We start from the raw sequence: 16,212 nt of genomic DNA, 5'->3' as shown, positions 1-16,212 counted from the left end.
AAAATGAAGATGCAAATTAAGCCATTAAGACAAGAAGAATTTGGAAGTACAACTTTTTAATACGGTATTCAGTGAAAAATCTCTGATAGTATGCATCAAGGAAAAACAACGACATATCCAAGTCCACTGTAAAATGGTAACAGAAACAACAAACTGGATTAAAAAAAAAAAAAGAGACCTTCTCCTTGAACAAATATACTCACCTTTGCAATGACTCGAAATGTATCCAAAACCTTGGGAACCATCAAAGGTTGAGGCTTGAACATGAGAACTTGAGAGGAACGGCATTCTTTGGCAACGAGACCTAAGTCGCCCAACTCCTACCATGAAAAGATAAAAGAGACACAAATAAAATCAAACGAATGACCGCGAACAAATGCAGGAATACGCAAAGCCATCTCTTGACCAGAAAAGTGGTTTACGTGTAAGTATCATCCGGAAGGAAGAAACTGAAATATCAAATTACTCTGAATCGACTTTTTATGTAATCCTCCTTCCTCCCGTAGGCTTCGGCTAGAGCTCTGATAAGAGCCGCATCCCCAATGCCAAGCTCAAGTCCCTCGTGCGCTGGGGCAATCTTATTGGCCGACAGATAAACAATAGAAAGAAGATCTCCTGGCGTAGTCACCATCACTGTCCGAAAAACATTACATAGTATATCGGTAATCGCAATCCGTCCAGATTCCATTGAAATCAAATCAAGCGCCCGAGCTAGGAACAAAAAGGGGACAGCTTCGCCCTCCTCCCAAAATGCCGCGGACTTAGGCTTGAAATCTGCTCCTTTCTTTTTCAACAAGGGGATTTTCTGGTCGGCAAGGATTGACAGTGCAGTTTTGTTGTCCTTCAGCGCAGAAGATTTCGTGATGGACTCTTGAGGTTTTGACGAGCCTTCGTCTTTCTTTTTCAGCGTGACAGTTGTCTCAGATATGACAATGGACTGCTGAGGGTGGTGTTCCTTCTTGACAGCAGGCTCTGGAGTCGAGCTCAGAAGTTTTGCGGGATTGCCACTGGGTACAGCGTTCTCGGAGTTTACAGTTTTCTGTTTCTTCGCCGGATTGGCTCGTTTCTTGTCCGCTGCAGCACGAGCAGCGCCCATGAGGACATCGGCAACGGTACGCTGGGACATGGCCGACAGGGAGATGGAGATAATAAAGGATGGGCTAGAATTTGAGAGAAATGAAGGTTTTAGGGTTTTAGGACAGAGAGTGTAATTGGGAGAGAAATGGCGGACAAGAGGAGCTAGACTGAAGAAGGGAGACGACAGTGGCTGTCTCAACATCAGTAGTCGGAAGATAATTTTCGAGGCGGAGACTGAGTTCGTCGAGTATGTCGAGTCGAACTTCCTCTCGCGGGCTTTCAACTTTGCGTGGAGTTTCCCGCTACATTTGCCAATTGCAGTGAGGGAATTTGACATGACAGTAGCCCGCGGCACTATCTAATGCCTACAGCTGGGACAGTGGAATTCACTTATAAAAAATATAAAAAAGAGAATTTTAGTATATTATCCAATATATTTAAAATAATAATTTAAATAACCAACTTTTAAACATAATTACATAAATACCTAACTTTGAAAGGTCAACTACACATATGTAAGGTAACACAAAATCTTTGATCGCTTACATGGTGCCATGTCTTTATGCCACATCAGCACCTAATGAGTTTTACACCACGTCACCTGCCACATCATCTGGAGGCCATATCACATCGTAGGATGCCACATTATCGAATAAATATTTAAAAATATTATTATTTTTTAATATTTTAAATAAAAGGTAATAAAACATGTACCAATAAATTAGATTTTTAAAAGCTAAAATATTTTTTAAATTAAAATTATTTTAAATCGGCAATAAAAGGTGTTATATAGGTAAGAATAAATTTTTTAATTAATTAATATACGAATTTTATTTTTTTTTATTATAAAAAAGAAGGTAGTATATTTGTACCAACAAAAAATAAGAATTTTAAAACTAAATTACTTTTTACTAAATAATGTATTAAATTAAATAATTTATTAAAGTAAAATAATTACATTAAGGTATTAAGTAAAAATAAGTATTAATTATATTAACAAATATTTTTGAAATAATTAATAATCAAAATTTATATTTTTTATTATATTAAAGTGGTGGTAATGAAATGAAATGTGTAAGATTTTTTAAAACATAAATTATTTTTAAAAAAAATTAATTACAAAATAACCTAAATCAATCATGAAAAGAAAATGGGAGAAAAAAGGCAAACTAACGTGGAGGGCTTACGTGGCATTCAATGACGTGGTAGATGATGTGTCATCTACATGGAAGAGAATGTGGTTTATCAATGATGCGACGGGTGATATGGTGTAAGACTCTTCAGGTGCTGATGTGGTATGATGACATGGCACCACTTATGCGGTCAAAGCTTATGTCACTTTTTACTGTACATATGTGTAATTGATCAATCAAAATTAGGTATTTGTGCAATTAAGTTCAAAAGTGTCTGTGTTATTATTATTTTTTTAAATGGGTAGTATAATAAAATTCCCTATAGAAAAACCAATGTGTTTTACCATTATGCAAAGGGAGGATGGTGCGGGATTGTCATCTGGCGACTTGTTGCAATGAGCGTCTTGCTAGAGTTGTCCAAGGTAGGGCAATCGAAGAAATGGAACACCAACTTCTAGTTTGAACTTCAAACATATGGTTTGGCATGAAATGTTTGTACAAGTGGGTAAACCTGGGCATCTAGACATCAATGCAATGTATGCTCTACTGCATCGTGGACTAGCAACTGGCTCGCAAGTGAAGATTGTGACTTGGGCATTGGGATTGAGAGGCAAACCACCAAGCGATGCCCCAATGCTCTTCGAGATTTCTTCTTATCCAAAGAGATTATATTGTTCCATATTTTGAATCCTAGAACATAGTTTGGCATGAGAACTATCTTCAATGACTAACTTGAGAGCAAATTGGAGAAGGCCTTCATGCTAGATCTGATCATGTATATTTTTCTTGTGAGAGCAAGATGACGCATACTTGGTGAACTTATCAACTACAAAATGCACCTCTTCATATGGATATTGATATTGAATAGAACTAGAGATGCGCAAGCGATCTAGCATAGTTGGCCCAAGGCTCTATGCCAACGTGAGATACCTCCCATAGCTTGGATCTATAGTGATTTACCATCTACGACCACTTGTTGACAGCATAAGAAGAAATTTAAAGAGTAAATATTTCAGCCTTGTGGTTTGCAGTTTGCAGTTTGCATTAGACGAATGGGAGCCGCATAAACGATATCGCCTTTGCAGTTCTAGATGACAACCCCTACCGCTCCTCCCATGGTATCCTGACATGCATGTGGAATTGTCAAAGTTTCTTTTAAGGCGAATCCAATTTCATAGGGAACCTAATGGGTTAAATTTTGGTTTGCTTTTGGGTGGTACTATTACGTGTCAAATAGTTTTCCCGTTATCCTTTATGTTGTTCCTAAGTAATAGGTTTTATTCAATGAACATATCCATGTGGATCGATGGTCAAAGTCCTCATGAGGTAATTAAATTTTGAAGTGGTTTCCTATTCCAACTCCTAGTCATCAAGGAGGTTGGGTCGTGTAGATAATCCAGGAGTGCACGTCACTTGTTTGTTATATTTCCTAATTAAGAGAGTCCAGAATAAATGAAAGGGTTCTTATGTCATTAACCACACATTGTGTTTACTTTGAAAGGATTTGAGCAACCTCAAAAATATCCATTCAGTTGTGTTTCTACTCTAGATAGATCCAAACCTTTTTTCACTCTTCAAAATTAATAGCATTACTCGTTCTCGTTCCCGTTCCTTAGGTCTCAAATAGCTAGTTCCCATCAGAGTGATATCAGAGCCAAAAACGGTTGATGATTGAGTCAACAAGCTAGAAACCGAGGTGGATCTTCTATCTTTCGCATAGGAAAGAGCTTGCCAAGAGATGCAAGAGTTGTTCACAACCATGAAATCCAAAATTGATGTATTGGTCAGTCAACAATTGAGTGAGCAAGGAGACAACTCAATTGCTCATCACACAAGGAATAAAACTCCTCGTTTCAACACCATAATTACCAAACTCGAATTTCCTAAATACAAAGGTAATGAAGATCCAACTAGCTGGATATATCGTCCTGATCAAGTCTTTAAATTCCAAAAATCAATTCAGAAAACTAAACGGCTCTCACAGCTTATCATTTATATGGCAATGCTTAGCTGTGGTACCAACTCCTAAAGTAGGATGGTGACATCTTAACATGGAGTAAGTTGAAAGAGGGCCTTCATGCAAGGTTTGGCCCAACAGAGTTCGATGACTTAACTAAGCTATGACAGATCGGATCAATACGAGATTACCAAGGTCAATTAGAGAAATTACTTTCTCAAGCAGGACATCTTTCTCCAAGCCAACGGGTTGGGTGCTTCATTAGAGGATTGAGAGACACGATCCGAGTGAAGGTACAAGCTTCACGCCCAAGTTCTTTGACTGTTGCAGTTGGGTTGGTTCACCTCTTTGAAGCTAAATTCAATCATAGGCGTCCACTTCAACCCGAATTCTGAAAGCCCTTACAATAGCACCTAGCAGGATCGTCTACCCTGACACCAATGACCAAGAAATTCTCTCCGGTTGAGATTGAAGAAGGACACAAGCAAGGGTAGTATTTCCATTTAGTTGTTACTTGATACCAATTGGTGGTTCAAGAAATTTGCATATTTTATATCATTTGGCAACTACCACATGTAGTCTTTCTATCAAATAGTAGCTTGCAAGAATTAGAGTACCCTATTAAGTCTATGATTGAATGTTGAGTACCAAATACTTAAGTACCGAAAAGTCTTCTTATAGCCCCTAGGTTTGATACTCTAGGTTCTGATTGGATTTTAGCACATAGGCAAAATTGTAAGCATAATGCCTAACTGCCAAGAATAATAGAGTCCCTAATACAAGTCTACATTAGTTCCTAATCCTATGGTTATACGTGAGTCATCCTAACCATCATTTAAGGATGTGCTCATGGGTGTGCAATTTAGAAAAAAAAAAGTGTCTTAGAAAGTTCATAAGTATGGAATAAATCACAAGGACTCTAATTTTCAATTTGAATTATCTTAAGTCTAGAGAAGAATGAAAGTTCACCCATCAATTTCATTCTTCATGACTTTTGCAATTTTTCATAGAAGGAGCTGAAATACTTATCATTTACACAAATTTGGACGTCATATAAATATTGTTCATGATACAAGATATACAAGGTTTTGTCCACACTTCTTTTCTACCCATTTTATTCCAAGAATCTACTTAGTCATGAGCTCTAAGAGCTCACTTATAACCGTACCAAATTTTATGTGATTTGCATATATGATTTGGAAGTTTCTTTTGAGTAGTAAAAGATTAATGAGTCTAACCTCATACTCAAAGGATGAGATTGGTTGAGACTCAATGGAGAGTCTCACCGCTCTAAGTGATTTATAATTTTTAACTGTTCTAATTAAGATGATAAGATTTATCATTAACTCACACACCTATGTGTTTTGTGAAGATCAATTTCATTTAATTATATTATTTATAGTAGAGATTTTCATGACTCTAGAAAGGGTGAATATCAAAATCTAATTTAACCTAAGTAGGCAAATTTGAATTTGCACTAAGCAATTCAAAAACACTCTTTCAACAATTGTAGCCAACTAAATGAAAATTGTTTATGTCTAGGTTTCTATACAAGCATAGGAATCAAACATATGAATCTTGCATAGAATCAACTTTTCAAGTGAAAGATGATTCATAGCTATGAGGTGAGATTCTCAAAATCTTGATAGAGATCCAAAGAACACAAGTACATTTATTCCATAGTGAGACAACCTGAGTAACAATGCTTAATATGCATTTACTCAAATATTGTGCTTCTTAACTCACCCAACTCATTAGCTCTTATGGTATAAGTAAGGCTAATGGCAATATGAGCCTTATTTGCCTAAACTAAGAGATTTTCAACATGCTTTATAGGCAAAAGGCATCCAATGTAGCCAAATATCTAAGATGTTATGTTTAATTCTATTTTGGGCTACATAAGCTCCGATGGTAATAGGACCTAAAGATTTTATAATTACTTTCTAATTGAGTCATAATCCACTCCTATCTCACTAGAATTGATTAATTTGTATGAAGGCACATAATTTGAATTTTATTTCTTTAATAAACTATTTTTTCCCTTAATCTGCAACCAATTCTTATTTTAGTGAGATACCTAATGCATGCTTGTAGTTTACTAGATTGTGTCAAATATCATGACTTGCACAAGTAGCAAATCAATGATTGTCAATGTAGCTCATATCAATAAAGTGGTCAAATTTCCAAGCTTTGATATAGTCATTGAAGTTCACTTTATTGTGGGTATAACTATACATTAAGTTTGAATTTATGGTTGTGGGTTCAATTTTCAAATATGCTCTAAGTCATAAATTCACAAAGGTAGCACTAAAGGTAAAAGATTTAACAATCTAAGCTTGAGGTTTCATATTTATATAGTTTCTCAATCCTCAACTAGACTGAAACCGAGTGATAAACAAAATTTTGTTAATGTGGAAGGCTTGATTTACTAAGATAGCTTAGTTCCACAAGAACACGTTTCAAGATTGGTTAATGAGGCAAGGCTGATTTAACTTTTCGATTCTCATAACCAACTTGTATAGGTTTGTCTCAAAAAATCAATTAAAACATCAATTTAGCTCAAGTTTCTCAAACTACAAGGCTCTGAATTTTCAACTCTTAGTTTGAGGTTGGAGACACTTAATCTTCCAAGATCTTAATTATTTGACTCTTGATCAAAGTCATTGGTGAGTAGGCTTTATCCTTCTAAGGCTAGTTGTTCTAGTTAGGCATGGGAGGATTTATGTGAATACATGTAGTTATTGAGATGGACATGGCCTTCAAAGTATGAGTTTAAATGTCCAAGTTGACATGAGTCAATTACTTGGTCCATAATCACATGATGTATGGATCAAGCCTAATCACATTTACAATTACTATGCTTAACCTTACTTATGAACAACTAATGTTATTTCCAACAGATGTTAACTATATTCCGATTGGGTTGAAAACTAACATGATCTTTCCTTACATATAATTGGCTATTGATGATCTAATTTGCTTAAGCCACTAAATACTAAAGTAATAGTTTATATAGGAGTTTGATTTTCATAGAAGTTTCAAGTCTATATAAACTAGACAAGAATTTGTATATGAGGTTAATAGATGACACTTTCAATTCAATCCTCAAAACCAAATCCCATGGAAGAATCATCGAAATGACATGAATATTAAATTTAAAGTTTGATATTTTTTATTCATGTCCTCCAAGATATTTAGGTTATTTTCATTTAGTGTATAGCTTGAGTTGAAGAATTCAATGCTAGCTCGAAGATCAAGTGATCTTGGGTACCCAAATTAGCTTGGGTCCCATTGTGCCAAACTTGGAAGATAAATTTAGGCTTCCCTTGGTAATTCAAGTCTGCTTCACTTATTCAGCTTTGATCTTCTAGCTAAACACTCGAATGCATATTGTCTTATGATTCCACATTTATAACAAGAATCATTATGCATCAGTGATATTGTGACCTTGGTCAGATTTGTCCTATGAGAGCAATTAGATTTTCTATTTTCTCTTGTCTCATGGACATCATCCTCTAGTTCCACATTTCTCACATGATGTTGTAATTTGTTCATAGGAGTGACTTTTCTCATTGTTAATTCTTTCAAAGCATGAGAGAAGTCATGAGCTTTTCTTTCAACGATATAGTTGTTGGATTTTAGAAAATTATTTTTATCTTGTAATTCTAAATCCTAGAGCAATACATATCATTTTTTTTCTCAATTCAAGAATGTTTGAAGAGTATATATCTAGTTTCTCACATTTTCAAATGAGCTTATCATTTTATTTCCTAAACTCTTCTTGCTCTAAGGAAAAGTCAACTTTCAATGAATTTATTTACTTTTCTAGTTTGTAAAGTTGCCTCCTTAGTTAGCATTGCCATCTACTCTTGCAATGCCAGGGTCATCCCAACCACAAACAAGTTTTGGAATGAATCTTCCCTTCGTATTTTGGGATGGGATGAAGGGTCTACTTATGATAGCTTCCCATAACTCAAATCCAATGGATTGTAAGAACTACTCCATTCATAGTTGCCACCATTGGTATTGAGATGTAAGGAGCATGTGAATCAAAAAGGGATCATGACCCTCTTAGAACATAATTTTTACTTGAGATGCCAATTATCGTTTTAAAAATCAAGGAGATTTTGAGTTCAATTAAGTTTTTGGCTTGCTCTGATACCAATTGTTGGTCCAAGTGGCTTCGCAAAAGGAGGTGAATTGAAATTATAAATTAAAATTTTAACTAAGCTAAAGCTAATTCAAATAAGTTGTGATCAAATTAAACGCATGAATCTCATTGTGCATATAAAAGCGGCATAGATAAGTACATTCAACACACATGGACACACCATAGGGACAAAAGATTTTTTGTTATCGATGTTTCCTTATTGGTAGTCACCGCCCAAGAACCCTTGCTTGGAAAATTTTTATTATATGCTCTAATAGCTATAAATTACAAAGAGTTTCCAGAACTCTTAAGCCACATGTAATCCCAATTACATGATTTACAATCTTCCAAGAGATTCAATACAAAGGATTAGATTTCGGCTCTATTCAAACACTCCCCTTCTAGATTCCTGGTTTTATAAACCAATTCCTCTAGCTTTCTAGGCACTGGAGAACCTATAAAAGAAGAAATGAAAATATAAAAGTAAAATAAAAACTTACAATTTCTTCTTAATGTGGGAGATACCCCTTCAAATGAGAACCAAACTTTCAGATGTTTAATCTTGAATGATTGAAGTGAAGGAGCTTGAAGGAACTAAGTATGCTTTGGAAATTTTGAGAGATGTAGAAAGATTTGAGAAAGTGAAGGGTTTTCTATCAAAGAAGGTAAAAATGCAAGTGAAAGCTCAACTCTTATTCCTCAAGATGTTTGGAGGGGTATTTATTATTTCCCCAAGCCAAACTAGCTGAAATTTGCCCGTTTGCAAAAATTAGACAATTGATTAATCAATCACTTGATCAATCTATCATAACGACTGCTTTTCTATCAGACAATGACATTGATCAATGGACTAATCGATTAATATGTTATTGTTGGTCCAAAAAAATTAAGTTGATTGATCATTGCCAGTGGCTGATCGATTAAATGAGATTCCCTTTAGCAGTGCAATGCAAGTATGATCGATCAATGAACTTCCTATGATTGATCAATTGTGGGATGATCGATCATTCCATGTAATTTTTGCTTGCTTGGATCACATTGATCAATTAATCCAAAATGGATGATCGATCATGCGTTACAACATGAAATGGTCATGTTCTGGATGATTGATCAATCATGCTTTATAAGCTTGGCTTGTGGACTTTTGTACGATTGATCTTTGGCAAAGGTTGATCCATTATTACAGTGCCAGTTCAACTAATTAACTTTTAAAGCATGGGAATGAATTACTCTAAGTGCTCTAACATGTTTGAAAAGATGTATATGATTTTTTAAAACACGTATGAATGCAAAGTACGTCCTAAAGCTTTTTCATTTGGGAAAAAGCTAAAGTATGTGTTATGATTTCAAAACCTTTGTATGTGATGAGTTTGAGCATGGTTTTGAACACATGAGGTATCCAAAAGCTTCAATATATATACGTGCTTAAATATCAAAATTTTGGATGACTATCTACTTACGTGACTAGAATTCTTGATATTTCTAATTTGGACTTGATTCTAGGTCTTCAATTCTTCTCTCATCTTTGTCTTGTAAGTTCTTCTTCTCAACAACAATCTTCAAGGTCATTTTGCTACGGGTCTTGACATGGTGACTTTATTTATCATTATCTTTGCTTGAGCTTTGGCATAGACTGCCTATTGTAAGTGTTGGAAGGCTTTGTGTCTAATCACACATAACATTGTTAGTTGCACAATTTCAAGCTACCTATTTTGTTATCATCAAAATACTGTTGACTATTGATTTTCAGAATTCCATAGGTAATGAGATTAAGAAAAGGAGAGGAGGAAGAAGGGAGAAGAAGGAAGAGAAGATAGAGTATGATACACGTCCAAGAGAGGAGGAAATTAGGGTTTTGAACTTAATCCAAACCCTTCCCCATAAGGTATATTTATAGGTATCAAAACTACCAATATTACATGTATACCCTTCACCCTAATAAGAGTAAAGAAGAGACAAGAAATTTAAACTAATTATATAAGTGCCACCCTAATTACATCATATCTTCTAAGACTCCCCCTCAAGTTGGAGGTAATGGCAGTGATCCCAGCTTGAACCAAATAACATAGATGTAGTAATAAGCTCCTCTATCACGATATCCCAAGGATAAGTATGACACCATGTACAAACTCTCAAAAGGTAGAAATGGGTGATAAAACATAAGTCAAAACCAAACTCAGAGGATTTTGAACAAATATAGAGATAACAATCACTAAAGTGGGTGATGTCTGTCGTTCACAAGACGACAATAAAAGACCCACGGGTACCAATAAAAAGTCTCAATGGACTTAAAACACCCATATGAATAAAAGGGACCAACCAAAGCAATTCTTTAAAAGGGTTGGCCAATAAGGGTAAGTGAGATTCAAATAAAGGATAGTAGGAGAAAGATTGTAAAAGGGTAATGGGTAAAGAGAAAGATAAGATGCTGAGGCCACCATTTACTTTAGTTTTCTAAGAAATTTAAATTCCACATCATATGAACTAATGCCGACAACAATCAACAAATAATGAACCCAAGGCAAGCAACTGAGGAGTTCTACTTAAAAAATAATGTCTCAATCAAAGAGACATAATAGCAATAACAGAAATGGGCCAATGCCCAAATAACAAGTACCAAATGTGCAGTTGTATAACAACAGATAACCGGTAAATAATGAAAGTCCTTAAGAGTAATAAGGACACATGAAATAGTTCGCAACAAGTCCATCAGTAAATACGAAAGTTGCACCAAATAGTGAATAATAATCCATGATAATAATCCCGTCGAAGATAGAGAACCGAGTCAAATCGAGTAAGATATCAGGCCAATATAGCCGAGTTGCAGGAAAAATAGGTGCACATGAGAAAAAAACTGATTTCAGCCATTCAACTTGAAGAAAATAAATGAATTTTTTAAGGGATCACTAGGCTTGAGTAAAAAAAAATTATGACTTCCAATAGCTTGAATGAATCCCTCATAATGTGAAACAGAAGATGTAACTTAGTTGATCAATGAGAGAATTTTCTGAATTGACTTTAGCCTTTGCTTCTCTTCAAGTAATGGTTGAACCCTTTGTTGCTTGAAGGTGTAATTGAGTATATTTTTCACTAGGCTTTCATAACTTGGACAAATTAACTGTAACACTAGAATTATCGCTTTGATACTATGTCAAAACTGCTGAAGTAGGAACTTGTATGTACCTCCTTAGGGATGTTTCTACATTAACTATAACTTCTGAACACAATATCCTAAAATAAAATTATCCAAATACCCCTGAACTTTAACATTCTTATATCTCTAAAAAAATCATATCAGGTAGTCATTATTCTATTATTTTTGGATGATTTATTTTTCAATGACTGTTTTTAAAGTGAGTAAGTTTGGCATATTTTAGTTCATTGTAGTTACTACCTTTTAATAGTAAATTACGGAAAGAGATCTCATTAGGCTCGATCCACCTTTCTGATCTCTCTCTCTCTCTCTCTATCTCTTTCACACGCACACACTTCTCCTTTCCTTCTTCTTTCTTCTCAATCTCACTTTTTCTCGTAGTCTTCTCTTCTCATAAAGAGTAATAGGATTTCAAGGGGTTAACGTAGAAACTAGAAAGATCATGGGTTTGATAATGACTTTAGAAAATTTCATAGAACGTAGAGTTCGAAGTATAGGAATAAAAAAATTTCAAACAGAAGGGAGAGTTTCTTATTGAAGACTTCATGGATCTTCGCTTCAAAGAATACGATTCGAGAAAGAGCTCTCTGAACCTTTTAATTTGCTGGGAAAAGGTCGAATGAAACATGCATAGTGCCAAATCTAAGGAGTGAGAGAGAGCTAGAGAATTAAAACATTAATACAAAACGCTTAATCGAAGATAAATAATGGAATACAAAAGATAAAAATGAAAAAAAATCAAGCGTTAGGTCGGCAACAAAAAAAAAACAGAAGATTAAGATAAAACTTCTTACCTCTTTTCGTTGGACCGTCACTTTCGTCGGCAAGGAAGAACATCGGATGAAAAACTCGAAGAGGAAGAAGATAAGAGATGAAGAAATCGAAGATGACTAAGATAGAGAGTGATGAATCAAAGAGGGAGAGGGAGAATGAGGGATATGAAGACCAAAATCCCCCATTCTGATGAATCACCGCCTGACGAACAACGTTTCTGATCTCTAATCCCCAATTCCCATGAGAAAATCGTGCTACCAGTGCCAAAGGAGACAAAATGGAAGAGGACGAAACCTTGCACCTGCGCCACTCTTCTCCCGAGTCCCGATCGAACCTTGGTTCGATCGAGCTCAACAAGTTAATTTAAACGAGCCTATCCTGGAACTCAAACTCAGTTCGAGATCCAGATATATCGAATCGAACCGAGCCGAGCTCGAGCCGTTCACGAACCGACTCGGTTCGATGCCACCCCTACCTGTACCTACTGCCTAAAAAGTATAGGAGTGTGCCCAACATCCAGCTTGACTCAAGTCATTTGTTCTTCACCCAAGAGGTGATTTGTGTTTGAGCTACCCTTAAAAAGCGAATAGTCTCTTTGTTAAACCCTAAAATTGGGTAATTTTCCTACCTTTAAAATGAGTGGAGTGTGTTGTAGACTATGACCATTTTGACTGGTATATGGAGCTTTGTCGTACGACTAAGAGTGATTTTTTTCTCTCACATTGTGCTTTTTCCAAGTTGGCTGTCTATGTCTTTCTTTCTCCAACTTGAGAAGGAAAAATAGAAGAAGTACAATAAGAGGTATTTTGTTCCACATATTGTTGTATTTTTATGTGACCAGAATATTCAAGAAAGGGGGAAAACAAATGATGAAAATTTAACATCTATGAAAAAAATTTAGCCAATGAATATTGATGACCAAGAATCATTTTCATTGCAAGTTGAAGTTATAAACTCCAGCTTGAAGAGTGTTGAAGTGCAGGTATGTAAGAGTATTACATGACTTTGACAACAAGAAGTCTCACAAAGCCAGAATTAATATGGTAAAGTCAAAAAAAAGTCTTAAGGAAGGAAGAGATAAGACTCACTGACGAGTGTAATTAAAGGTGTTTTACTTATGGGGGGTTAGTGCGTTTTGTAAGTGCTGGGGAAAGTGAGAGTGAATGTGAATTACCTAGTGAAAGAGATTACTTGTTTCTGTTAAGGGGGGTTTAGTCCACAATGAACTTGAAATAAAGTGAAGATTTCAATTCATCTTAAATGAATTGATTCAACTTCAACTCATCCTTGGGTGTTAGTGTAGACGAGTTCAAGTGCACTGGAAAATAGATTCCAGTGTTAGTGCCCCAAACTGAAAAATATAATAAAAACAAAAGAATGAATAACTTTTTATAATATACTTAAATAGAACTATACCTAAACAGATAATTAACCAAAATAAACATGGTTACTCCACTTATAAGTGATTTCACGTATAGTATTAAAATATATTAATACACTAATTAATGAAAGACTATATTATATTACTTAATGATTACAGTTTATTATAAATTAATATGATAATTACTTGTGATAGGAATAAAATATCAAAAAACAAATAAAAGTAATAAATAACAGAAACGAATATAATAAAGAAATAAATTATTTTTAATAACATAAGATATATTTTAACATTAAAACTCTCTAATTTAAAACTGTAATAAAAAAATAAATATAATAAAAAAATATTAATTTATCAATAACATAATATATATTTTTAGGTATTATTAATTAATAATATTATACCAAAAAATTTAAAACTATTGGTTTAATTAATTATAGAAATGGGATAATTAAACCAATTAATGATTAAAATTTATTATAGATTAATATAATAATTACGCTTGACAAGAATAAATAATAAAAAAATAAAAAAATAAAAAATAACAGAAGCGAATATAATTAATGAATAAATTATTTAATTGAACTAAATAAATAAAAAATATTATTTTATAAATAACAAAAGATGAATTTTTCACATACTATTAATTAATAAAATAAATTTAAAAATAAAAAATTGTTAGTTTAAATAATTATAAAAAATGAGATAATTAAACCAAAATAATTGATCAAATGCTATATTTAACTATATTTTAATTACCATTCTTAAATTTATAATTTAATATAGAAATAAAATTAATGAATATAATAAATAAATAAATAAATAAATTATTTTATTAATAATCTAGGATAAATTATTAATCACATATATATAATTAAAACTTAAAAAAACATGTTTGACAATGAACTGAGTTACTCGTAACTATCAACAATTTAAAGCATAAAAGCAAACGTTTATGCCTTGGAATATAACAACGATTTCGTGCATTTAATATTAAAATCATGAACTTACTAGTTTAGTACATACGAATGACAAAATATATGTTCAAAATCAATAAGATACAACCATCAATGATCACTCCACATGCTAGTAGTTATGTCATCTCAAAATTGTGCGGTTATTGTGGATTCTAATACATGACGCCTCCGCATATTTGTTGATAGGTTGTCTCCATCCTCAAGATCATCACTATCTTCATCCTCATTTACACCTGCTAATCGGTCCTCATCACCACCTCCACCAAGCTCATCACCCGAATTATCATCTTCCAATTCAAACATATCATTGTGATCCTCTCTATGTATATAATTATGTAATATGCAACAAGCTATTACAATTTTTATCTGGATCTTATAAAAAGACAGAGGAGCGCCTTTCAACATTTGAAATCGATTTTTTAAAGCACCAAATGTTCGTTCAATAATATTTCTCAATGATGAGTGCCTTCGGTTGAGTAACTCTTTATCATTTCTAGAAAGGTTGTCTCCAAATTATTGTAGATGATAACGAGTTCCTCGATATGGATCCAAAACCCTTAGCATATTTGAGTAACCAGCATTGATTAGATAATATTTACCTAAAATATAAAATATATTCCATCTAAAATAATTGAAGAAAATAATAGATAAAAAAATATTATTTACCTTCAGGTACAAAGAGTCTATTTTCCCTAGTCAATGCGTTCTTCAGTACACGGGAATCAGCTGCTGATCCCTCCCATCCAGTAAGTACATAAGTAAATTGCAAGTCAAATGTACATGTTGCCGTCACGTTTTGAGAGAGATAGCCCTTTCTGCTTCAGAACCTTTGTTGTTCTTCAAGTGGGATTTTTACTTTGAAATGACTTCCATCAATAGACCCAATACAACCCTAATTATATCATTTCAATTAATATAGAGTAACTCTATATATTAATCTAAAATTGGTCATCAGAGGCCCAATGATGTTACCTTAAAATACAGATAAAACATTGGATTATTTAAAACCTTCGAGTGAGTGTGTTCTGAAGGCCATTTGATGTAATCAGATTAAAGTTTGACAATAGCATTCAACACCTTATTGAAATACCTACTTATGGACCAGTTTGATCTATTGAACATCTCTGTTGTGACACTATAAGATTGTTGTTGACCAACAGTTAGGAGAAAATATACAATTTGTTCTTCTTCCACTGAGATGGTCTTTGTTGGTGATAAAACCCTTTACTATAAAGTATCTTTGCCAATTTATGAAACACAATTTGATTCATCCTGTAAAATTTTAAAAATTTAACAGGTGATTTCTCTTATGCCTTTTGCAAATAAATCAGACCACCAATCCCACGAGGACGTAGTGCACGTCTATTCCTATGACTGAGATAATATCTTCCAATGATGTACAAAATACATGTGAATGCTATCATACTTACAATCTTTTCTTTGTCTTTCTTAATGTCCATGGAAACTTGCAAATACAATCATTACAAGCACAATGACGACTACAAAAATAATTCTTGTTTCTTCCTAAAAGTCATAAACACAAACATACCCTTATCTTCAATCATAACCTATTTTCAATTACACCTTTACACAACCATATCCAATCACA

The 16,212-nt window shown here is 33.9% G+C and overlaps 1 protein-coding gene across 1 annotated transcript in view; it reads right to left on the bottom strand.

Annotated features, from left to right (window-relative positions):
- The window catches only part of LOC137940432 (DNA ligase 1), a 31,474-nt gene extending 30,136 nt beyond the window's left edge, over window positions 1-1,338 (bottom strand). The window contains exons 1-2 of the mRNA XM_068785494.1: window positions 467-1,338; window positions 204-320 (exon numbers count right to left, since the gene is read on the bottom strand). Of these exons, the coding sequence (XP_068641595.1) occupies window positions 204-320; window positions 467-1,279 (930 nt within the window). The 5' untranslated portion in view covers window positions 1,280-1,338. The remainder of the gene's footprint in view (window positions 1-203; window positions 321-466) is intronic.
- Between the last annotated feature and the right edge of the window lie 14,874 nt (window positions 1,339-16,212).

The sequence above is a fragment of the Aristolochia californica genome, unplaced genomic scaffold (assembly GCF_029961685.1).
Source record: "Aristolochia californica isolate CCGP_79_NKW_82.1479 unplaced genomic scaffold, dmAriCali1.0.hap1 SCAF_9, whole genome shotgun sequence".
NCBI lineage: Eukaryota > Viridiplantae > Streptophyta > Magnoliopsida > Piperales > Aristolochiaceae > Aristolochia > Aristolochia californica.
Note: the sequence above shows the minus strand (reverse complement) of the source record. Positions and strands in the feature narration are given on the sequence as shown.